The sequence below is a fragment of the Neoarius graeffei genome, chromosome 5 (genome assembly GCF_027579695.1).
Source record: "Neoarius graeffei isolate fNeoGra1 chromosome 5, fNeoGra1.pri, whole genome shotgun sequence".
NCBI lineage: Eukaryota > Metazoa > Chordata > Actinopteri > Siluriformes > Ariidae > Neoarius > Neoarius graeffei.
In genome coordinates, this window is record NC_083573.1 from 1,974,347 (window position 1) to 1,999,797 (window position 25,451).

The 25,451-nt window shown below is 44.8% G+C and overlaps 1 protein-coding gene across 1 annotated transcript; it reads right to left on the bottom strand.

The window, feature by feature from the left end:
* Positions 1 to 297: 297 nt before the first annotated feature.
* Positions 298 to 24,913, bottom strand: LOC132885817 (mucin-3B-like). The gene is made up of 5 exons (XM_060920334.1): positions 22,969 to 24,913; positions 21,175 to 22,841; positions 20,216 to 20,234; positions 19,154 to 19,226; positions 298 to 493 (listed from the first exon to the last, which is right to left on the bottom strand). The coding sequence occupies exons 1-5, from the start codon at positions 24,911 to 24,913 to the stop codon at positions 298 to 300; spliced, it is 3,900 nt and encodes a 1,299-aa protein (XP_060776317.1).
* Positions 24,914 to 25,451: the final 538 nt, after the last annotated feature.

Below are 25,451 nucleotides of genomic sequence, written 5' to 3' on the forward strand. Positions count from 1 at the left end.
CAGCTGTCCGGACAAGTCGAATCCCTTATGCTGTCCGAACGAGTCGAATCCCTTATGCTGTCCGAACGAGTCGAATCCCTTATGCTGTCCAAACGAGTCGAATCCCTTATGCTGTCCGAACGAGTTGAATCCCTTATGCCGTCCGAATGAGTCAAATCCCTCACGCTGTCTGGACGAGTCAAATCCCTCACAGCCATCAGGATGAGTCGAATCCCTCACAGCCGTCCAGATGAGTCAATTCCCTGATGCTGTCCGGACGAGTCGAATCCCTTACGCTGTCCAGAAGAGTCCAGTCCCTCACAGCTGTCCGGACGAATCGAATCCCTCACACTGTCCAGACAAATCGAATCCTTTATGCTGTCCAGACGAGTCGAAGCCCTTACGCTGTCCGAATGAATCAAATCCCTTATGCTGTCCGGATGAGTTGAATCCCTCATGCTGTCCAGATGAGTCGAATCCCTTATGCTGTCCAGACGAGTCAAATCCCTCACAGCTGTTTGGATGAGTCAAATCCCTTATGCTGTCTGGATGAGTTGAATCCCTCATGCTGTCCGGATGAGTCCAATCCCTCACAGGTGTCTGGATGAGTCAAATCCCTCACAGCTGTCCGGATGAGTCGAATCCCTCACAGCTGTCCGGATGAGTCGATTCCCTTACGCTGTCTGGACAAGTCGAATCCCTCATGCTGTCTGTATGAGTCGAATCCCTCATGCTGTCCAGACAAGTCAAATCCCTCACAGCTGTCCGGACAAGTCACTTCCCTCACAGCTGTCCAGACGAGTCAAATCCCTTACGCTGTCCGGACGAATCGAATCCCTTACGCTGTCCAGACGAATCAAATCCCTTAAGCTGTCGAATCCTTCACACAGCTTTTTTATTAATTTTTTTTTATCTTTCCTTCAATTGCAATAAATGCAAAATCCTAAATTCTGAGTCTGTGTCAGAGTTCATTGAACTGAAGATCTGGAAATCCAGTGAAAGTGAACTCTGGTGCTCTGAGAAGTCAAACCAAGTGCATCATAAAAAAATGTCTAAAAACGTATACAATTAGAGACGACTTAATTAAGTCTCTGGATTTGCTTTGTCATGACTCTATTGTCATGGAAAGCAGCAAAAGCACTTTGTCGGGAATCTATTGTCAGAGAAAGGTCTTTTTTTTCCTGAGGATCAGTCATTGTGGCCAAATGAATTAAAAATGAAAATTCCCCGCCCACTATAGAACATTGTGAAACTCTCGTTTCCCGCTTGTTTCGTGTCTTCAGCAGCGCAGGACTTTTTTATGGGCCATGAATCGGCTTTGCTGCATTCCATCGTCCATGGCAGCTCATCAATGTGTGGAGTTCAGGACATGGGACAGGAACTATAAATACTAGAATAAAATTGCTACATTTTTAAGTCCTCGGAGCATTTCAGAAGGAAAATATTAGCACAACAATTTGCTCTTGGTTTTTGCTCGATGTCGACTCGCTACTTCCTCAGATTTATGGCTCGTATTATAATCTGATAATTACATGCATAATTTGGTGTTGTTTTGATGTCCATTGTAAAGATATTCTTCTCTTACTTTCACTTGTCTTTGAGATACGAGGCCCCAGGCTATCGGTGTACTTTTCTACGTTCTTCTGATGAAATAAATCACGGGTAAAACTCAGATTGTGGCGTTTGATTTATGAGTGGAGCGACGCCGATTGGATCTGTTTCCACTGGACTTGGAGCGAGCCGTGTTGCTTTAGGCAGGCCCAGCCCGGAGGAGTGAGAAGCAAACTGTGTGAAACCATACCTTACGTGCGGTTACAGGGCTGTGTGAGTTACGAGGCGGGCCTGTGACACAGACAGACTCGGAAATGACCTGGGGTCTCAGGTTTTTTTTTTTACACCCCAGGATTTCAGAGCATGCGGTTTTCCTCAAGCAAGTGGGTCAGGAACTTTACATAATGGAATAAGCCCATTAAAGTCAGACCACACGGACACAAAATGGGACAAACACACGGAGTAATGCATGCAGTTTAATATCCAGCCGTATATAAAATCACAGTAACAAACCAGAGCTGTGTGTTTTGGTTTTTAATATAAATATCAATTTGTTTTTGTCAAGTTTACAAAAAATGAAAACTGGATTTCATTCTGGTCCTTGTAGTCTCCCGACGGTAAATTATAACAGGCAATAAAATAAAATAAAATAAAATAAATCAACTGTACATAAGTGTCTTTGATTAGCCAGTGTTTTCCATGACATTAAATGGAGTACCATGCATAAGTATTCAGCCCCCATGAACCGTTCCACATTCTGTAATGTTACACTTTGGAACTGAAATGTAAGAACTGGAGCTGTAGTCAAGACCACCGCTGTCGAGTCCAAGACAAATCCAAGATCGAGTCAAGATCGAGTCCAAATAAAAGCAAGACTGATATACAGAACATACACCATGACACAAATGTGCAGCTGCTCCAACTGGAAAACAGAGTGAGGGCGGTTATAAGAAAGATAACAAACAAACAGCATGTATTCTCTGTAGTCTCTGAGCAGATACGAGATGAGACAGAAACTAAAGCACAGAACAGGAACGGCTGAATAAGATCAGAGAGAGAGAGAGAGGCATGTGCAATAGAAAAGCTTAATGAAACAATGTCATGGTGAAAATCCATATCAATTACAAATATAAGCTTAAATATGAGAATTCTATTCAATTTGCCCAAATATCTGGATGTTATAGTTGTAGAAGCTGCTGATGTTCTGAGTTCCTGCTCAGATGACATGTTCTCACTCCCTCAAACAGAACTGTTCAGCTAATCAGAATGTCTGTGAGGGCAGGAGTTCAGTTAGTTGGAGGGGCTTGAACTTCACACCTCCGAAGCTGCAATAGGCTCCTGAAATCTCCTGCTCCTGCTGACGTCAGCCTTTACACACTTTTCATTTGTGCTGCACTTTAGTGATGATCCCTAACGCTTCAGTCACACAGAACTCTGAATCAGGAGTTTCCTACTGTATGGACTGGATGTACGTCAATTGTACATGCAAAAAGCATCCCATAATACTGAATTGTCTGTAAAATTAATATGCACTAGTTTGCGACGTTATTTACAACTTTACCAAGAGTTACCTGGGTGTCATTAAAGTGGCACATGTACAGAGTCTCAGTATAAAGACACCTGTTCAGAAAACATACCGAAAAACATCAAACATCATCATGAGATGTGAAAAAAGAAAGTTCTGAAAAATTAATATCACAGGTATAAAAAAAAACCTCACAGTGTGAGCATTAAATTCTTTATTTTAAAATTGAAAGAATACGACACAACTAACTGCAGCCGAGAGGAGAGGAGAGGAGAGGAGAGGCGAGGAGAGGAGAGGAGAGGAGAGGAGAGGAGAGGAGATCACCCCCGAAAAATCAGTGAGCAGGTATCCAGGGGATTAGTCAGAGAAGCACCCGAGAGGACAAGAGGAACTCTAAACGCGATGCCCCCACCACCGTGCTTCACTGAGCTCGAGCGAGGGCTTTCACAGTCACGGGGGTGAACACTTTTAGGTCACGATTTTATCTTGTTTTATTTGTAAATACTTTTGCAAACTGAATATATTTTATCCCACTCCGATATTATGGGATGTTTTAAGTCCAGTCGAGTCTGTTTCAGTTCAAAAGTTCTGTACGTTCTGTCTGATCCAGTGTATGCTGAAATGTCTGCCTTCGTCTTTCTTTCTTTCAGTGTGTGTGTGTGTGTGTGTGTGTGTGTGAGATTGCTTTTGGTTGTGCTGTCGATGTTATTACTAATCACTAATGCAAGCAGAGGAATCATTTCAGTGAGCAAAAAAAAAAAGAAAAGAAACTTGGAACAAATGCATCCAATTAGCAATGAGAAAGAACAGGCCGCTCATAATCTTTAGAAACGCTGCCAAAGTTTGGTGTAATTCATATGGTCCATAATTTAGAGAATGAAGGAAACAAAGTCTGTAAAGAAAACCATGAACGGTCTTGAATAAACAGAGTTTAGTCGACTTTACTGAGGCTTAATAGTCTCATTTAAAACTAATTCTTCTCTTCTCGTTTTATTCGGATCTTGTATCAACAAACAGATTAGCGAGAGCAATGGTTCATGATGTCACCACCGTCGCCTGCCAGATGGCCGTGCTTTCATAATTTGTTTTTCATTCATAATACGGCTCCGTTATTCTTTGTTAGTTTGTTTAGATTGAGGTTCAGGTTCTAAAAGCTCTGGTTATGAAAGTGACACGGTTTTTGGAAGCACTCGTGAATGGAGCACAGGGCTACGCCCCAGACGAAGTGCCGAAGTCATCAGCTGTGGGTTAATAAGTAAAGGGACAAATAAACAGCGACGTGTTTCCCGTCTTTCATTTGCTGATGACAAGAACAGGCGAGGTTCTGGCACCAGGTCCTGCTGCGTCTGTCGGGAAACGGCGGTTGCCGTGCACAGGGTCGCTGAGCACTTTGAGTGTTTTCCTGCGTCCGTACCAGGAAAAGCTCTCCCTGTTCCACTGAAGCGTGTCTCACTCCCAGATGCCCGGGGTTTTAAAACTGTCCCTCTGAAGTAGGGTAAGGAAAGGTCATGTGGTGTTTGTGAAAATTACAGCATTCTGCATGAGGCCTGCGACATTTCCACTTTTCCACTTTTCCATGCCATGTTTGTCATATTAGTTTTGAGATTATGATCATGACCCATGTTGCTTTTTTTTATTTTTTGTTAATTTTTTTTGTTTTGTTTTTTGGAAGGGGGGTTGGTTTCGCTGACTCACATTTGTGGCGAGATGACGTATAGCACAAAAATGTCCCCAGCAGGAAGGAACAATATGTTTAAAAAAAAGAGTACAGCGAGAGAAGAGATGTCCGTCCAGCAGAACTTTCAGCTTCCATTTGTGTCCTGTTGGTCACTGATACGTATCATTATAAACGTCAGCGTTTTGAGCTATTTACACAGCACACAGTTGGAGAATGTTTACCGTGGTGCTGAGTGAGCTGAGCGTGAGCAGACTGACTGCACGCTTATCTGAGAGGGTTACTCATGTGATAACATCAGAGCAAGAGCATTTTGCATCATAGAGATAAAAGCAGCAGGGCTGATGTGAACGCTGATGGTCGAGTCACAGCGTGGACAAAGAATCTATTCATGCAGCAACAGCAGAGGTGTGGAAACTCCCCGAGTCACAGCCAGCTCTGCAGCTTGGCCTCTGATGGCAAAACACTCGTCAGACTTTTAAACCCTCAGACACAGCCAAGAAAATATGTCACAGTCTTTTATTTATTCATTTATTTATTTGCAGGAGCAGCTGACCAACACTGATGCTGTGCTGCTGATAGTCATGCAGCTGGAAATCACACCTTTAGATCAAGGTACACATTCTAATCTGTGTTTCTATGGTGATGGCTCGTTAATGATGACTGGATAATGATGCTTTATGCTGCACTTTATGTTTATGGAAGGAGTCTCCAGTGTCAGTGTCAGTGCTCGCTTTGTAAGAATCAGAGGTAAAGCCATAAGTTTTCCACCATTTTCACGTAGCATTGGAGTTAAAACCACCTAAACCGAGACCAAGTCATGACCGAGACCAGAGTGTATTGAGACCAAGACATTGAGGGGTTGAGCTCGAGGCCAAGTCATGACCAAGACCAGAATGTATCAAGACCAAGACAAAACCAAGACTTTGAGGGGTTGAGATCAAGACCAAGGCAGGGCGAGACCAAGTCAAGACCAGGACTTTGAGGGACTGAGACTAAGACCAAGTCATGACTGAGATCAGAGTGTACTGAGACCAAGACAAGACCAATACATTGAGGGGCTGTGATCAAGACCAAGGCAGGGCAAGACCAAGTCAAGACCAAGACTTTGAGGGACTGAGACTAAGACCAAGTCATGACTGAGACCAGAGTGTACTGAGACCGAGACAAGACCAATACATTGAGGGGCTGAGATCAAGCCAAGACCAAGACCAAGGCAGGGCGAGACTGAGTCAAGACCAGAACCAGACCAGTGTGTGTGAAAGGGGGTGGGGGAGGGGTGACACCATTAACAGTAACGAAAATTTCAAATTTGCAATGAGTCACATTATTGGTTGCATTTGAAGCAGGAAGTTTTACATCCAATCAGAGTAATGATGTTAACAAATAAATCAGACAATACACAGGGAGTTTCGTGAAATCCCCACAGTTGTGGTCTTGAAATAAAATCCGAGTCTTTATGTCCGAGACCAAGACAAGACCGAGTAAAAATGTGGTCGATTCCGAGACGACACCAAGACCTTCAAAAAGTGGTCTTGAGACCCATCTCAAGTCCTACAACACTATCTTCATGACCACCTTCGTACTTCATTGCAGTTTCTTGCTCTCTTTTTGGTCTCATTAATGACAAAAGAGAGAGAAACGAGAGGCTGGTGAAGGAATGACTGTTTATAGCTGCTGTCATTTCGGAATGTTTTTACAACATTAAAGGTGCACTATGTAGAATTTAGTGGCATCTAGTGGTGAGGGTGCAAATTGCAACCAACTGAGTCCCCCTCCCTCCTTCACCCCTGCCTTTCCAAGTGTGTATTAGCTCCTACTTTGGCTGTCAGATGCAATAAAATCTTTCCGCAGAGGCGTGGCAGCACATGTGCAGTCACTTTTTTGTTGCTGTTGTTGTTTATCTTCGCAGCTCTCAGGTTAATCAATATTTCAATAGTTTCAGGTGGATTTCTGGTAAATCTGTGATATAAAACTCAAGTAAACCAACACTTGTGTCAGAAACACTTATGAATCTTTGATGGTTTTCGTCTGAAAGCAGAAAGGCGGATATGTTGTTATTGGGCTTGGTGTCCACCTGGGCTTTTTGTCGACATTTCCATGCCATGTGCAGGAATAAAACTTTTCTTCAAGCAGCTTCAACTGCGAGCAGAATATTATTTTACTGGAACGAGCAAAACAATGACACAAGCAAGAATACAACTTCATGAACATTTACCTCTTCTTTTGTCTTCTTTCTTGTGGCTCTTGTTCTATTGTACTGTTTCTCTTGGCCTCTTACGGAGCAGGGAACAAGTGTGATGTGAAAAACTTCCCAGAGAACAAAAATCTTTCAGCAAGAAAAACCTTTGACTCATCCAGTATTGACAGATATTATAGATTACACTCGGTTCATTAGAATTTTGGTCAGAAAACTCGGTGACGCCAAACCTGACCTTCTTATTTCTGTGATTATTAACACATCCATGAACACGAAATGGAGTGTACCATTACAACACCAGACAGGGGATATTCTGTACAAGCATAACCCAGGTTGGGGATATTAATGTTAGTAATAATAATAATAATAACAATAATAAACACGAAATGTGCAGTGTGTGGTTCCGGCATACTGTAGTGGCTCAGTGAAAGTGGACCTGCCCCCATGTCGATATGGCAGGCTCATTCTAAGCCTATGAAAACACAATGATTCATAGTTACAGGTTAATTATGAAGACTATATTCCATTTATCTTCAAAGATCCCCCTGAATCCTACATAGTGCCCCTTTAAATGTACAACCACTATTCTAAAAAAAATTGGGATGCTGTGTAAACTGTAAATAAAAACACAATGTGAAGATTTGCAAATCATGGAAACCCTATATTTCATTGAAAATTGTACAAAGACAACGTATCAAATGTTGAAACTGAGAAATTTTATTGTTTTTTGAAAAATATCTGCTCATTTTGAATTTGATGACAGTAACATGTTTCAGAAAAGTTGGGACAGGACGTGTTTACCACTGTGTTATATCACGTCTACTTTTACCAACACTCTGTAAACGTTTGGGAACTGAGGAGACCAATTTCTGTAGTTTTGAAAGAGAAATGTTGTCCCATTCTTGCCTGATATACAATTTATGTTGCTCAACAGTTTGGGGTCTCCTTTGTCATATTTTGCGCTTCATAATGCACCAAAAGTTTTAAATGGGAGATAGGTCTGGACTGCAGCAGGCCAGTTGAGCACCCAGACTCTTTTACTACAGAGCCATGCAGTTTTAATATGTGCAGAAAGCGGTTTGGCGTTGTCTTGCTGAAAGAAGGAAGGCCTTCCCTGAAAAAGATTTTGTCTGGATGGCAGCATATTGCTCTGAAATGTGTTCATATCATTCAGCATTAATGATGCCTTCCCAGATGGACAAGCTACCCATGTCATGTGCACTAATGACACATTAGAGTCATTTTTTTTTCCATCCAAGATGGCGCCGCGGACAGCTGCCTCGGGACTTTGCTCTCTCGTACTTTCTATGTTTTGTGTAATTGTTGTGTTAATTCTTCTCCGTGCTTTCATGGAAAGCCGCGCTGAGGTTTTTTAAATGTTTCCACACTGTGCTCCTGATAGGAGCATAATGCGGGGGTGGTTTTTTTCCTCTCATCTCGCATTTCTCTGCTTCTTCCTCCCCTGAACTTTCCTGCTTCTGCTTCTGCTGACTCGTCTTGTCTAAGAGACCCTTTCTGCATTGCTCTTCGAATCAAAAGTCATGGATTTGATAAACTGGTCTCTTCACGCAATTGACACAATCTTCTCGACGAGAAGCCTGGGTTCGGGGGAACCAGCCTGTCCTGCCAGAACGTTCATAGCCGGATATAGGAGGGACGCTTGGGAGAAGTGGCGTGTCGTGTGCCTGGCGGTTCTGTCTGTGGAGGACATTGAGGATATTTACCTATTCGGAACTATGATCACAGGACTTTTGCTGATTGGATTAGGCATTGCCCTGGTGTCTCGAGGAAATCAAAAAACGGTGACAGCTGTTCAAAGCCCCATAAAGCTGCCCGATATGATTGAAGCGGTGGGCAGAGCTGTCGGCACTCAGACTGTGGCTATTCAGAACTTGAATTGCAATGTGGATTCGATCTTGGAGAGGTTGACGGCTTTGCAGAGAGAAACGGATCATTTTAGTGACCAGAATGGACAAGCGGGGTAGTCTGCAAAAGAGTCATGTCTGCCTGTTCGAGTCTAAACAAATTCCAATCCTATCTTCGGCTCTCTCAGCCAGCACTGCCTTGGTCAAGGTCGTTGCTGGGGAAACAATTTTCCCCTGAAGATCACTGCAGTTAGACTCTCTCTGTATTCCCTATGATTGCACCAGTCCTTTGTTTTGTTTGTTTGTTTGTTTGTTTGTTTGTTTGTTTGTTTTGTGTATATGCTTTTATCTGTGTTGTACTATGAAAGCTAAGTGGAACCGGAGTCAAATTCCTCGTGTGTGTTCACATACCTGGCAATAAAAGTGTTTCTGATTCTGATTCTAATGCCCCCTCATACCATCACAGGCGCTGGATTTTGAGCTGTGCACCAATAACAAGCCAGATAGTCCCTCTCCTCTTTAGCCTGGAGGTTGTGGTGTCCATGATTTCTAAAATGAATTTCTACTTTTGACTCGTCAGACCGCGGGATAGTTTTCCACTTTGCCTCAGTCCATCATAAAAGAGCTCGGGCCCAGAGAAGGGGGCGGGGTTTCTGGATATTGTTTATATCCATATATACAGAATAGTTCGTATGGGCACTGTGTGAGAGAGCTGCTTCTCCAGTAGCTCTGTAGTTTTTAGCTCTTTAAACCTCTTTTTTTCCACCTTTTTTTTACTTTTCTGCTCTTCTTACGAAGACATAGTGTGTTTTACTACATAACATGGATATATTTAACTTTAACACGCAACCAGGAGCCAGTTTTCTCACTTATTCGAGAGAGGAGCTGCTGGCCCTGAAAACAATGGAACGAGCCGGGATACGACACCCCATCCCGGCCGAGCTGAGGAGGAAACCCAGGGGCTGCAAAGCTGGAGCTAAGCTAAAGGCTAGGCTAGCAGACAACCGGTGGCACTACAAACTGTCCATTCCCTCCGTTATCATGAGGAATGTGAACTCGCTGCCGAATAAAGTCGACGAGCTTTCTGCTCTGAACAACCAGCGGATTTACCAGGAGAGCAGCTTATTTATCTTTACAGAGACATGGCTAACACACCTTGTACCGGATGCTAACGTGAACCTGCGGGGATTCACTGTTGTGAGAGCTGACAGAGACACTAACACATGCAGGAAAAGCAAAGGTGGGGGACTCATCATTTATGTTAACAACCGCTGGTGTAACCCGGGACATATCTCCGTAAAGACAGTTTTATGTTGCCCGGACTTGGAGCTGCTAGCCGTTAGCCTGTGGCCATATTATCTGCCGAGGGAGTTCAGTCACGTGATCACCATCTGTGTTTACATCCCTCCGAGGGCAGACGCAGCTGCTGCATGTGAGAGGATTCATTCTGTCACAGCAAGGCTGCAGACACAGCACCCTGAGGCATTTATCATCATTTCTGGGGACTATAATCATGGGTAACACAGGAAGTCAAAGCTGTCCTCAACAGGAAGAAGGCCACCTTCAGGAGCAGGGATAGGGAGGCAATGAAAGCAGCACAGCAGGAGGTAAAACACTGCGTGAGAGAAGCTAAGGACAGCTACAGGAGAAAGGTGGAGCAGAAGCTGAAGGAGAACAGCATGAGGGAGGTCTGGGAAAGTGTGAAAACCATCACAGGCCACAATACAAAGACCAGAGTCATTGAGGAGACAGTGGAGAGGGCGAATGAGTTGAATGACTTTTTCAATCGGTTCAACCAGCCCACGTCCCCCCCACCCTCCCCTTCACTGCAGCCATCTCTCCTTCTTCCCTCAACACACCTCCTCCCAGTCATCACAGCAGCCCCCTCCTCCCCCATCTCAACACAGACTCCTCCATGCATTACTGCAGACCAGGTCAGAGGTCAACTGAGGAAGCTTCACCCCAGGAAAGCAGCAAGCCCAGACAAGGTGTGTCCCCGACTACTGAAGACCTGCGCTGCTGAACTGGGTGAACCACTCCAACGCATCTTCAACCTTAGCCTGCAGCTGGGGAGAGTGCCAACCCTCTGGAAGACATCATGTATCATTCCAGTTCCCAAAAAGAATTGGCCAAGCGAGCTGAACGACTTCCGACCGGTGGCACTCACTTCACATCTGATGAAGACATTGGAGTGGCTCTTCCTCAGCCTCCTCAGACCCCAGGTACAACATGCCCAGGACTGTCTGCAGTTTGCGTACCGGGCAGGTGTCGGTGTGGAAGACGCCATCCTCTACCTGCTACACCGAGCCCACTCGCATCTGGATAAGGCAAATGGCACAGTAAGGATCCTCTTCTTGGACTTCTTGAGTGCCTTCAACACCATCCAGCCCCTATTGCTTTAGGGCAAACTGAACAGGATCCGAGTGGACCCCTGCCTAGTCACCTGGATCTCCAGCTACCTCACCAACAGGCCACAGTACGTGAGGCTGAAGGACATCATGTCTGACACTGTGATTAGCAGCACCGGAGCACCCCAGGGCACGGTAATGGCCCCTCTTCTCTTCACCCTGTACACCACGGACTTCTGCTACAACTCAGAGCTGTGTCACATTCAGAAGTTTGACGATGACACAGCCATCGTTGGGTGTATCAGTGACGACAGAGAGGAGGAGTATAGGAGCCTGATGAGGGACTTTGCTGTGTGGTGCAACAGGAACCATCTGCAGCTCAACACCTCGAAGACCAAGGAGCTGGTCATTTACTTTGGGAGGTCCAGACCAAAGTCACGACCAGTTCTGATCAAGGGAGTCGAGGTGGAGGCTGTGGATTCCTACAAGTACCTCGGGCTGTGGCTGGACAGCAAGCTGGACTGGACTTGCAACACCAAACACTTATACAGGAAGGGACAGAGCAGGCTATACTTCCTTAGGAGGCTGCGGCCCTTAAACATCTGCAGGAAACTCCTGTGGATGTTCTATCAGTCTATGGTCACCAGTGTCCTGTTTTACACCGTGGTGTGCTGGGGGGGGCAGCACATCCAAGAAGGACACATCCAGGCTGGACAAACTGATCAGGCGGGCCGGCTCTGTGGTCGGCATGAAGCTGGACTCTCTGGTGACGGTGGCAGAGAAGAGGACTATGGACAAACTATTGAACATCATGGACGATGCCAGTCACCCTCTGCACACCGTCATCAGCAACCAGAGGAGCCTGTTCAGTGACAGAATGCTCCTTCCCAAGTGCAGGACGAACAGACTCAAAAACTCCTTTGTCCCTCACGCCATCAGACTGTACAACTCCTCTCTGGGGGGGAGGAGGGGGAACAGGAGGACAGAGGATGGGAAGGAGCAGTAGCCTAGCCTGACAATAAGCAATACCGGACAATGTGCAATATAAAGTGCAATATCCCTCCTTCCCCTCCTCTCTCCCCCTTCCTCTCTTCCCCATATCTTTTTTTATATTTGTATATGTAAATACTTAATTTATTTTAATTTATCTAGAAGTTTTCTCTATTTCTTTTCTCTGTTTATCTGTAATGATGCTGCTGGAATCTTAATTTCCCTGAGGGAACCCACCCAAAGGGATCAATAAAGTTTTATCTAATCTAATCTAATCTAATCTAATCTAATCTAATCTAATCTAATCTAATCTAATCTAATCTAATCTCTGGTTTTAACTTGCATGTGTGGATGCAGTAATGAAGTGTTTTCACAGACGATGGTTTTCTGAAGTGTTCCTGAGCCCATACAGTGATTTCCACTACAGACACGTGTCTGCTTTTAATGCAGTGTCTCCTGAGGGCCTGAAGATCACAGGCATCCAGTGTCAGTTTTCAGCCTTGTCTCTTGCATACAGAGATTTCTCCAGATTCTCTGAATCTTTTCATGATATTATGGACCATAGATGATGTGATCCTCAAATTCTGTGCCGTTTTACATTGAGGAACGTTATTCTTAAATTGTTGCACTGTTTGCCCATGCAGTCTTTCACAGAGCGGTGAACATCGCCCCATCTTTACTTCTGAGAGACTCCGCCTCTCTGGGAGGGTCTTTTTATACCCAATCATCTTACTGACCTGTTGCCAATTAACCAAATTAGGTTTGGGTTTTTTTGTTTTGTTTTTTTGCATTACACAATTTTTTCAGTTTTTTGTTGGCCCTGTCCCAACTTTTCTGAAACGTATTGCTGACATCAAATTCAAAATGAGCAGATATTTTTCAAAAAACAATAAAAATTCTCCATTTCAATATTTGATATGTTGTCTTTGTACTATTTTTAATAAAATATCAGGTTTTGCATTCTGTTTTTATTTACAGGTTAAACAGCATCCCAACTTTTTTGGAATTGGGGTTGTAACTATGAACGGATGAAGAGGAATAACATTCTTCACAATGAGCTGTTATCGGAAAATAATGAACATCATCAGGGTGGTAACAGGAACTGTGCCCTCATTACATCCCATCAGTGAGTGTTTTACTATAATTACATGGCACGTTGTTTATTTATTTTGTGTGAGCTTGTGTTGAAGCATGACTAAGTAGCACTGATCTGTTTATCCATTCATTTGTTGGTTTCACCGGAAGTTGAAACATCTGGAACATCTGAACATCTGGAACGTAGTCATTTTCTTTCGTCGTCAGCTTATTCTCTTATGTTTGACAAAATTGCTCCATCAAGCACACATTTTTGAGCAAGACCTTCTGGACTTCTTCTCAACTAAAGCAGACGTTCTTCACTGTGTGAGCCTGAGGAACATTAAGACCGTAACACTAATGTTAGTGCATGTTGTATAAAGCATCGCAGCACGCGACTGGATGAGCCGATCAACGGAACCGCAAATGTTTTGCGAAGGTGTTGAGCCAGATAGTTTTTCCATCTCTGCCACACTGGATGGTGTAAAGTGTTAAGATTGAGTATCTGCCTTCTTTTCTGTTGTCATGCTTCATCTTCTTCAAACTCTGAGTGAGTAGAAAAGCACGAGATGATGGCTTGATGTATTTATCTTGCAGGCACTCGAAGGACAGATGGCCAGCACGGTGATCTTCATACCGGTACGTGCGTTTGGTTCAGGATGGAGCTAATAAGGCCGTTCTTGCTGGAGTTTTGGTGACGATTAACTCAAACTCCTCGAAACAAGGTTTGTATGGCTGGAATTTAACAATAAACTCTGGTATTTGTCAGATTGAATCGTCTTTCAGTCTTTCTGCCAGATGGATATTTCAGTGCCAGTTGATTTGGAGGATGTCCATGGTGTACCTCAGCAGGAATCTGGGTTTGTTTGATTTTTTTGGTTCGATTACAGTCTGCTCAGTCATTAATAATTCCCCTGGAGAAGCATGTTCATCATCGTTTATAGACGACCCTCATTTGCAGGGTCACTGGTTTCCACATCTTCACCTTAACCATTCATCTTTATTGTCTGGAATCTCCTTGCCTTCAGTTTCCCATAAATTCTTACATCCAAGCCTTCAGCCATTACAGACCAGTAGTATGATTTCACACACACACTTCAGACGTTTAATTTGGCGGCCTGCTTTGCAAAACTGCAAGAAAAAAAGGGAAATTGAAACAATGTGCAGCCACAGAGTGACCGCGACTTCAGCCGTAGTAAACGGAGCCGCTGGAAAAACAAACGTTTGGCACTGCATGTTGAAGCGTCTCTTTCACAACATCTGTAAGGCTGCAGGATGATATGTGGAACATCTGTGGATGCGTCTTTGTTTGTTTGTTTGTTTTTTGTTCTCTCTTTTTTTTGGAAAAGCCCACTCTTCGGTTAGAAGAAGCCTCCTGAGATCTCTCGACAGTGAGGCCTCGAGGACAGAGACCTGATTCAGCTCTTCATTGGCACAACATGAGCCTGAGGTTTCCACAGATAAGACCCTGACATCTGAGAAATGGCCATAAGGAAAAAAAGATCTGAAGTATTCCAAGTATTCACTGAATTGCAGCTTCACTTCAAAGACACATGAGAGATTAGAAAAGAAATCAGAATTAGACATGCAATCTGAGCCTTGTCAGATTGATAATGAAACACAGCGAGCCATTTGTTTTACAGATTGAGAGAATTTAGCAGATGAGATGAGCAACATCACTGGTCATGAAGCATCAGCGTCTGTATGGACTTTCTTTTCCACAAGATTCGGTGAGATCTGATGAATTCGCATGAACGCTCCAGCAGACGTGACGGTTATCTTCGTCCAGATTGGTTTCCTATAAAGTCTTCATCGTTCAGGTTCTTTATGCGATCGGGTCGACAGATTACAACCTGTTTAAACTCATCACAGTGAGGACCTGTAATTAAGAGAGCTCGCACCGCTGCCCTTTCCGCGCCCGCGATTCTTAGTTGATGGGAAATGACCACGGCTCAGGGGAATTCGTTCTAACCCCAGAGCGCTTTTGAAACGAACTCGATTCAGAAAACGTTTGGAGTTTCATTTATGCCCTGGTTAGCCACAACTAACCACATATTGTGCTCTGAAGTTGCCATCAAGGCCCAGATGTTGATCGACCTTTTTTTTTTTTTTGAAGTATATCATGATCTAGTGGCTTGACAAAACGTAATAACCAAGCGATGCATTTGATGTATGATCTCAAAAACATGGAATCTGGATGTTTGATCCGGTTTCGATAAGGCATGAAAGATGATGATTGCAGGCTTCTCTTTTGTGGTTTGTGGTATCTTGAGATAATTTTGTGGAAATGTGTTTACGGGTATTACTTATTGTTAATGATCTGCCAACTGGATTCAACTGGAGTGCCTCAGAAATGCAGTAAAGTTGAGCGATATAATGATTGTGTAGTGACTCGGTTCTGACCTGTTCTTGTAGCTATGACTCGAGGATGGATGTGACTCACGTGGCCACAGGATTCCTTCTGGATCTCCAACACCAGTTGTGAGAATTTAAGGCCTGTTGTGGTTTTGGGGGTTGAAGCCAGTTCCACATTAATCCCTACACTGTCCTGCTGGTGTCCTTTACCAGGGCTGGCTAAAATTACCATCAGGTCTGTCAAAGACCTGGACCTCCCACCATTTGGGTTCCCACAGAAGGTTAAAGCATGCTAAGCTGACCAGCATTCCACTGACCAGCGTCTGACAAGCATGTGCTTTCCATTGGGGTTAAAAAAATCTTTGCAGACGGATATCAAACAAGGAATTTCTGATGTTCTTGAGCAGAAGGCCAAGAGTGCGGAGAAATCAATGAGGTGTTTGTTTAACATTTCACTAAATGTTATATTTACACAGTCATTTCGACTCGGGTTCTTCAAAGGTTCCACTGGAGATTCCTTGGAGGGTTCACAATCACAGCTTTAGAAATGGAAAGGAAATGTTTCCCCTGATGGACAAAATGAAGAACTGTTTAGAGTGCTCCATCTAACACACTCCGACTTGGGATATCTTCAAGATTCCATTATGTTTTTGTGCTGATGATTGGATTCATTTCTACTCTAAAAGCACACAAACACCACAGAGAACACCTGACCTCCTCAGCTCTTGCTCAATGCTGTGTCATTGAGGTCCATCCGATGACCTTCTCATGGCTCTTTTATGGTTTCTTCTTCCTCCCAGCGTGAAGTCGAAGTCACTTGTGTTGTGCCATGTCGTGTGGATGGATGGATGGATGGATGGATGGATGGAGGAGAGGAGATGAGAGGAGAGGAAAGGAAAGGAGAGGAAAGGAGGTCCCCCAGATGTTGTCACCCGAATCCTTTTTCATCAAATGACTTTGATGGTTGCTCGAGAAGCCCTTCATGTGGCAGACTCGTGACTTCCAAGAGAGATGATCTGGTCCATAACGTGGCCGCAGAGTGCCCGTGAAAGTCCCGCTCATCAGGAGGACATTTCGCAACCACTTGAATTAAATATGGGATGATGAAAAAAAGGGGGGCGAACAGAGCACATTGATTGATATTTATTTTTCTCCACTTTCACAACTGGATGTCTTTTTTTGAAAGAGAAACCCTATTTCCATTCCACACCTATCAATTTCCACCAAAGCATTAAACCGGTTCCTCTGTTCTCCTTCCAGCCGTGAAACCTCAGTGGACAAATATAGTATTCTGCTTCCCTTTTACTGGCAGTGAATTGATTTTATTTAGCTCTCTGTGTTTGGCACTTCAGCTCGGTCGAAGCAGCTGTCTGTCGAACCTTCATCCTGGTGGAATCAGAGCTCTGTGTAACCGATGGCTCATCACTGTAAAATTAGCCTCGGTCGAAGACGAGGACGAGGACTCACCCGTCACAAATCATGTCTCAATGCCCTGAACATCCGAGTGAGGAAATGTGTTTTTCAAAACATCGGCAAACATTGCAAATTAAATTTCCAACCTTGAAATACACTTCATGATCTCGAGTCTGATCCCGAGAGCAAATGATTTTATTTTTTGTAAAAGTTTTGTGTTTTTGTTAATTTTTCATGTATGGCTTGTTATATTTAAATCATGTCTGTCCACCTGAGATCCAACAGAAGACGATGTTCCTGATGACGTTAATGACGTCATTTCGAGACGTTTCATTGGTGGTCATTTCCTGCCACTACAACAATGTTGATTATTTTCCGATAACATCACACCACCACCCCAAGTGTTTTATTCCTTTGATACCACAGCATTTATTATTTATTATTTATTTTATTATTTATGAAGGAACGACACGTCAGACTTTTTATCTGTTTTGGGTTCCATTTCAAATTGTGGAACATCCATGAATCAAGTTATTCCTGTGTTTCTGTCTACTGAATTTAGTAAGAAGGGAAAAAAAACGCAGCTGAGCTTGTCATGTCACAGAGAAACGTCTCTAATGATCTCATTTATCATCTCTTTCAATCATAACCTATTAGGTTTAGAGTCCTTCTGAAAAATTTATTTTTTTCAATCAGACCAACATTTCCTGGAGTCCATGGTCAGGAAAAGCGGATATGAGGTGATAAATGTGTTTGGAAGATGTTGCGTGTACACAGGGAAATAATGACTGTGCCTGATGTTCGCGCTGCAGATCAGCTTGAGTCGGACCTCGGAGAAGGAAACCAAACAGATTCCACTCCCGGTTTCTCTGGCACAGGAAAGACCAGGGGCTGTGATGTATGGAATAATAAACTCCAAGGTCTGATGGAGGTCAGGCACGGCCTTGTCATGTAGGAATTTCAGGAACAGACCTCGCAGTGCATTCAGGAGACGCTTGGTGATTTGGACAAGTTGTTTGTCTTCCCCCCCCCCCCCCCCCCCAAAAAAGTAACGAGAGCTGCTGGAGATTTACTATATGGAAAATACTTACAAAGTTAGTGTTGGAAAAGAAAGTGAAGGAGGGGTAAAAGTCAGTGCGGGCCATGTGGAAAGTTCATCAGGCTGCTTCTCTTCCCTCGGATTGTGCTTCCCACAAAGTCGGAATGTAGCGCAGCTATCGGGTTTAGTTTCAGTTCTGGGAATACCTGGGATTGTTTAATATCCCCTCAGTATTTCCTCTAGAGAGGGTTAGAGACCTCTCAGCATGTGTGTGTGAACAGGCCAGGAACCACACACACACACACACACACACACACACACGGTAGTGAAGAAAGGACAATCTTTCACAGGCATTCTGAAGTAGAGAGTGACGTCACAACACGTACAGGACAGCCATGACCACGGACAGGGAGCCGCTCGACCGCACGCTCGTTTTGGACTGCAAACACTCTGCACAAAACACACATTCACCGAACTGCCCATGAAACGGATAAAACAAACATAAAACAAGCGGTTTGCCTGCGCCTGTTTACTTTCCTCAGCCATGAGTTTCCCCTCCTGGCGACGAAGCTCTAAACACATAGAATGGGAGCTGTGATTTGACTTTGAGGAGAAACGTTAGAACTTTCCCGGCAGGAATCGTTCCTGAGGCCATTTTGTTATTTGGTCGTATTCCGTTTGAAGACGTCTAGACGCTGGAAATGTAAATCGAAGACTCTCCTGTTTCCCAACATAGAAATAAAGCCCATTGTGGCAGGACACACAGAAAACCGTGGTCACGTTTGTTTGGGTTTTGTTGTTTTTTCCTGTATTACAGGTAGAACTTTCCGGAAAATTACATTCTCAAGATTACAAACGAAACATTGAAACACCGTGTTTCACAATTTCACACCTGGAGCTCTGAGGTCCGACTGAAGATTATCTTCATGTTAATGTTTGATTTTCAGCCAAAATTGTAATTTCAATAGGTTTTATGGTAAATGCCAAACAGTTACCATGTGAAGTTGATTATTTTCCTCTTACAGCATGTCCCTAAGTGTGTTATTCCTCTTACACCGCAGCAACTTCCCAATGATTACAACTTTTTCTTTATTTAAGAACAACATTCATGAAACGAGTTTGTTTCTGTTGTCACTTACGTTCCAGCAGCGAGAGGCAGACGTTCCCTCTCCGGCCTCTCCTTATTCTCTTTCTTCGTATAACTAATCATCACTGAGGGGAAAAAAAAAACAAGCACAAAGCGTAAACTCCTCTGTCCTGAAGATGTCGGAAAACTTTCTGGAAGTTCCCTCTGACACTGGAGACTCCTTCCAAATGTAAGTGTTCCATTTGAACTGAAACTGAGAGTGTGCGATTCTCAGCTGCACGAATGTTCTGAGAATTAGCTCGGCCCAATCAGAATCCAGAATTCACCGGACTTGTGATGTGAAGGTTCAATCTTCAAGGCTGTTTGATGTTTATGGAGATGTTGATGAGCTTTTCACCTGGTGGAGTTCAGTCCAGCTGATTTACCTTTTCAAATGAAAGCCAGTGATAAGAGAGGTGGAGGAACACCACACACCTTCAGAAGGTCACGGACCTCACTGTGGATCTGCTTTCAGGTGAAGTTTGGTCACCTGCAGGATCTCAGGAGGGTTTTTTTTTCCAAAACCAGCCATCACACAAAATCCTGAGTCCATCAGGTAGACGTCGCCTTACCACGAGGAGACATTTCAGTGGAGCTCCAGGACATGAGGATTGAGACGACCTTTCTGAAGTGAAATTAAAATAAAACCTTGAAAATCCGTCTGTTTCATTTACTGCTACAGATGTTCCAAATTCAGCCAAAATCATCATGTAGGTACGTTTACGAGCGCTTTCAATGTTTAATAATGTTTAATAGTGACATATCCTGGTCTGTTTGGGTGAGGATTTGATAAATAATGGATGTTTGGATGGATTACACGTCCATGAAAGAGCAATACAGGCGCAGGATTGATGCTATTATCCTTACAGTTGGGAATTCATCTCAGGAATGTTTACGCACCAACTTTCAGTTCAAGTTCCTGTTCTTTTCATGTGCGAGGTCTGTTATGGAAATGAGTCGGGGGTTTTTTTAGGTTTTTTTTTTCTGATGACCGTCGGTTATTTATCGGCATGTCGGTGCAGCGGTTGAGGGCGGGGAGTGGAGTGTTATGCAAATTAAAGCTTTATGGTTTTACAACTGTTCATGTCGGAGATCTGTGAAAAGAAAACAATCGCAGAGTGAAAGCTTTGATGAGACTTCGGCAAACGTGTTTTTAGAAATATTTATGTCAACATGATATTTGTTCGGCACAAAATCTGTTGCAGGAGGCAGTGAAAATCATTCAAAGTGTCAAGAAATAAAAAAATTCCATTTGTTTGAGATGCAGGAATTAAGGATTTAATGGATAATATGGAAATATAAAGCAGTAAATCTATGAATGCAGAAATAAAGTGATTTCTTTATTGCACTCCTGATCAAAAACATCTCAAACTTTCATCTTTCTGAGAAATTCTTCAATAAATGTAAAGATTTTGCTGAAATGTTGCACCGTTTACTGCTTTCTGTACTTTTTGATGACTAAATGATTCCTCTCTTCACTTTATCACTCAGAATCATGACGATTTTTCAACAGTTTTTTACTTTTTTCCTGAACTCTGATGTCTAATGGTTTTTACTTTAAAAAAGATTAAAAAATAATAAATATCTTAAATGTAATAATAAAAAACAATACAGTGACTTTGAGCAGTTGAATAAATTCTCCCAAAAATGTACATTTATCCAATCACAATGAATTTTTATTTATTTATTTATTTATTTATTTATTTATTTTTAAACATATATATTTATTTCTCAGTTCTCCCTATGACTTCTTCTGTGGAACAGTTCGTGAACTTTGTGAGAAACCTGACATCTGAGTCATTTCATTCAGCAGTGTTTATTTAGTCTTTGGTGTTGAACCCAGACTTTGTACAATAAAAAATAAACCTGAGTAAATTTAGAGGAAAATAAAACTGAACCTTTATCACATCACAACCTTTCTGTGAGGACTGAGTGAGTGAGTGAGTGAGTGAGTGAGTGAGTGAGTGAGTGAGTGAGTGAGTGAGTGAGTGAGTGAGTGAGTGAGTGATGCTTCATTCTCTGTTTATTCTCCACCAAGGACGTGTGGATGGAGGATGACTCAGGGGTGCAGCAGGACTTGTGGAGAGAAAATGTGTGGAAGGAGAACATGTGGATGAAGGAGGACATGTGGATGGAAGAGAAGTTGTGGATGGAGGAGGATGTGTACATGGAGGAGAAGTTGTGGATGGAGGAGGATGTGTAGATGGAGGAGAAGTTGTGGATGGAGGAGGACATGTAGATTGAGGAGGACATGTGGATGGAGGAGAAGTTGTGGATGGAGGAGGATGTGTGGATGGAGGAGGATGTGTAGATGGAGGAGGACATGTGGATGGAGGATGACATGTGGATGGAGGAGGACGTGCAGATGGAAGAGGACGTGTGGATGGAGGAGAAGTTGTGGATGGAGAAGAAGTTGTGGATGGAGGAGGATATGTAGATGGAGGAGGATGTATAGAAGGAGGATGTGTGGATGGAGGACATGTGGATGGAGGAGAAGTTGTGGATGGAGAAGGATGTGTGGATGGAGGAGGACATGTGGATGGAGGAGAAGTTGTGGATGGAGGAGGACATGTAGATTGAGGAGGACATGTGGATGGAGGAGAAGTTGTGGATGGAGGAGGATGTGTGGATGGAGGAGGATGTGTAGATGGAGGAGGACGTGTGGATGGAGGATGACATGTGGATGGAGGAGGACGTGCAGATGGAAGAGGACGTGTGGATGGAGGAGAAGTTGTGGATGGAGAAGAAGTTGTGGATGGAGGAGGGCATGTAGATGGAGGAGAAGTTGTGGATGGAGGAGGAAATGTAGATCGAGGAGGACGTGTGGATGGAGGAGAAGTTGTGGATGGAGGAGGATGTGTGGATGGAGGAGAAGTTGTGGATGGAGGAGGATGTGTGGCTGGAGGAGGATGTGTAGATGGAGGAGGGCATGTGAATGGAGGAGAAGTTGTGGATGGAGGAGGACATGTAGATTGAGGAGGACATGTGGATGGAGAAGTTGTGGATGGAGGAGGATGGGTGGCTGGAGGAGGATGTGTAGATGGAGGAGGACGTGTGGATGGAGGAGAAGTTGTGGATGGAGGAGGATGTGTAGATGGAAGAGGACGTGTGGATGGAGGAGAAGTTGTGGATGGAGGAGGACATGTAGATGGAAGAGGACGTGTAGATGGAGGAGGACGTATAGAAGGAGGATGTGTGGATGGAGGAGGACGTGTGGATGGAGGAGAAATTGTGGATGGAGAAGGATGTGTGGATGGAGGAGGATGTGTGGATGGAGGAGAAGTTGTGGATGGAGGAGAAGTTGTGGATGGAGGAGGACATGTAGATTGAGGAGGACGTGTGGATGGAGGAGAAGTTGTGGATGGAGGAGGACATGTAGATTGAGGAGGACATGTGGATGGAGGAGAAGTTGTGGATGGAGGAGGATGTGTGGATGGAGGAGGATGTGTAGATGGAGGAGGACGTGTGGATGGAGGATGACGTGGATGGAGGAGGACGTGCAGATGGAAGAGGACGTGTGGATGGAGGAGAAGTTGTGGATGGAGAAGAAGTTGTGGATGGAGGAGGGCATGTAGATGGAGGAGAAGTTGTGGATGGAGGAGGAAATGTAGATCGAGGAGGACGTGTGGATGGAGGAGAAGTTGTGGATGGAGGAGGATGTGTGGATGGAGGAGAAGTTGTGGATGGAGGAGGATGTGTGGCTGGAGGAGGATGTGTAGATGGAGGAGGGCATGTGAATGGAGGAGAAGTTGTGGATGGAGGAGGACATGTAGATTGAGGAGGACATGTGGATGGAGGAGAAGTTGTGGACGGAGGAGGATGGGTGGCTGGAGGAGGATGTGTAGATGGAGGAGGACGTGTGGATGGAGGAGAAGTTGTGGATGGAGGAGGATGTGTAGATGGAAGAGGACGTGTGGATGGAGGAGGACGTGTGGATGGAGGAGGACGTGTGGATGGAGGAGAAGTTGTGGATGGAGGAGGACATGTAGATGGAAGAGGACGTGTGGATGGAGGAGGACGTATAGAAGGAGGATGTGTGGATGGAGGAGGACGTGTGGATGGAGGAGAAATTGTGGATGGAGAAGGATGTGTGGATGGAGGAGGATGTGTGGATGGAGGAGAAGTTGTGGATGGAGGAGGACATGTAGATTGAGGAGGAAGTGTGGATGGAGGAGAAGTTGTGGATGGAGGAGGATGGGTGGCTGGAGGAGGATGTGTAGATGGAGGAGTACGTGTGGATGGAGGAGAAGTTGTGGATGGAGGAGGATGTATAGATGGAGGAGGACGTGTGGATGGAGGAGAAGTTGTGGATGGAGAAGGATGTGTGGATGGAGGAGGACGTGTGGATGGAGGAGAAGTTGTGGATGAAGGAGGACATGTAGATCGAGGAGGACATGTGGATGGAGGAGAAGTTGTGGATGGAGGAGGATGTGTGGATGGAGGAGAAGTTGTGGATGGAGGAGGATGTGTAGATGGAGGAGGACATGTAGATTGAGGAGGACATGTGGATGGAGGAGAAGTTGTGGATGGAGGAGGATGGGTGGCTGGAGGAGGATGTGTAGATGGAGGAGGACGTGTGGATGGAGGAGAAGTTGTGGATGGAGGAGGACATGTAGATCGAGGAGGACATGTGGATGGAGGAGAAGTTGTGGATGGAGGAGGATGTGTGGATGGAGGAGGATGTGTAGATGGAGGAGGACGTGTGGATGGAGGATGACATGTGGATGGAGGAGGATGTGCAGATGGAAGAGGACGTGTGGATGGAGGAGAAGTTGTGGATGGAGAAGAAGTTGTGGATGGAGGAGGGCATGTAGATGGAGGAGAAGTTGTGGATGGAGGAGGAAATGTAGATCGAGGAGGACGTGTGGATGGAGGAGAAGTAGTGGATGGAGGAGGATGTGTGGATGGAGGAGAAGTTGTGGATGGAGGAGGATGTGTGGCTGGAGGAGGATGTGTAGATGGAGGAGGACATGTAGATTGAGGAGGACATGTGGATGGAGGAGAAGTTGTGGATGGAGGAGGATGGGTGGCTGGAGGAGGATGTGTAGATGGAGGAGGACGTGTGGATGGAGGAGAAGTTGTGGATGGAGGAGGATGTGTAGATGGAAGAGGACGTGTGGATGGAGGAGGACGTGTGGATGGAGGAGAAGTTGTGGATGGAGGAGGACATGTAGATGGAAGAGGACGTGTGGATGGAGGAGAAGTTGTGGATGGAGAAGAAGTTGTGGATGGAGGAGGACGTGTAGATGGAGGAGGATGTATAGAAGGAGGATGTGTGGATGGAGGACATGTGGATGGAGGAGGACGTGTGGATGGAGGAGAAATTGTGGATGGAGAAGGATGTGTGGATGGAGGAGGATATGTGGATGGAGGAGAAGTTGTGGATGGAGGAGGATGGGTGGCTGGAGGAGGATGTGTAGATGGAGGAGGACGTGTGGATGGAGGAGAAGTTGTGGATGGAGGAGGATGTGTAGATGGAAGAGGACGTGTGGATGGAGGAGGACGTGTGGATGGAGGAGGATGTGTGGATGGAGGAGAAGTTGTGGATGGAGGAGGATGGGTGGCTGGAGGAGGATGTGTAGATGGAGGAGGATGTGTGGATGGAGGGGAAGTTGTGGATGGAAGAGGACGTGTGGATGGAGGAGGACATGTGGATGGAGGAGAAGTTGTGGATGGAGGATGATGTGTGGATGGAGAAGTTGTGGATGGAGGAGGACGTGTGGATGGAGGAGAAGTTGTGGATGGAGGAAGATGAGTGGATGGAGGAGGACATGTAGATGGAGGAGGACGTGTGGATGGAGGATGACATGTGGATGGAGGAGAAGTTGTGGATGGAGGAGGATGTGTGGATGGAGAAGTTGTGGATGGAGGAGGATGTGTGGATGGAGAAGTTGTGGATGGAGGAGAAGTTGTGGATGGAGGAGGAAGTGTGGATGGAGAAGTTGTGGATGGAGGAGGATGTGTGGATGGAGGAGAAGTTGTGGATGGAGGAGGACGTGTGGATGTCCTGTAGCAGCTGTGCAGCAGTGGTCTGTTGGTGATGGATCTGTGGCCGCAAGACTTTGAGTCGGTCAGCGCAGCAGCCACACGACAGCGTCTCTGGTTGACCTCTTAACACCCACACTGTGTGTGTGTGTGTGTGTGTGTGTGTGTGTGTGTGTGTGTGTGTGTGTGTGTGTGTGCAAAAGAACTCCACCAGTCCTGACTACAGGATGGTAAAAGCAGTGCGTTCGCATCTTTGTGATGAGACGTGAGCTTCATCCGTCCTGTACGTCACTGAACACCACGCAGTCTTTCTAATAACAGCTGAT

What these genes read in the sequence shown, in the direction of transcription:
- LOC132885817 (XM_060920334.1), bottom strand. Translation starts at nt 24,913, where the DNA reads ATGTCCTCCTCCATCCACTCATCTTCCTCCATCCACAACTTCTCCTCC. An exon ending in CATCTACACATCCTCCTCCA is followed by an intron (nt 22,842 to 22,968) that starts GCCACCCATCCT and finishes ATCCTCCTCCAG; the next exon opens with CCACACATCCTCCTCCATCC. An exon ending in CTGCCTCTCGCTGCTGGAAC is followed by an intron (nt 494 to 19,153) that starts GTAAGTGACAAC and finishes TCATCCAAACAG; the next exon opens with CTGTGAGGGATTTGACTCGT.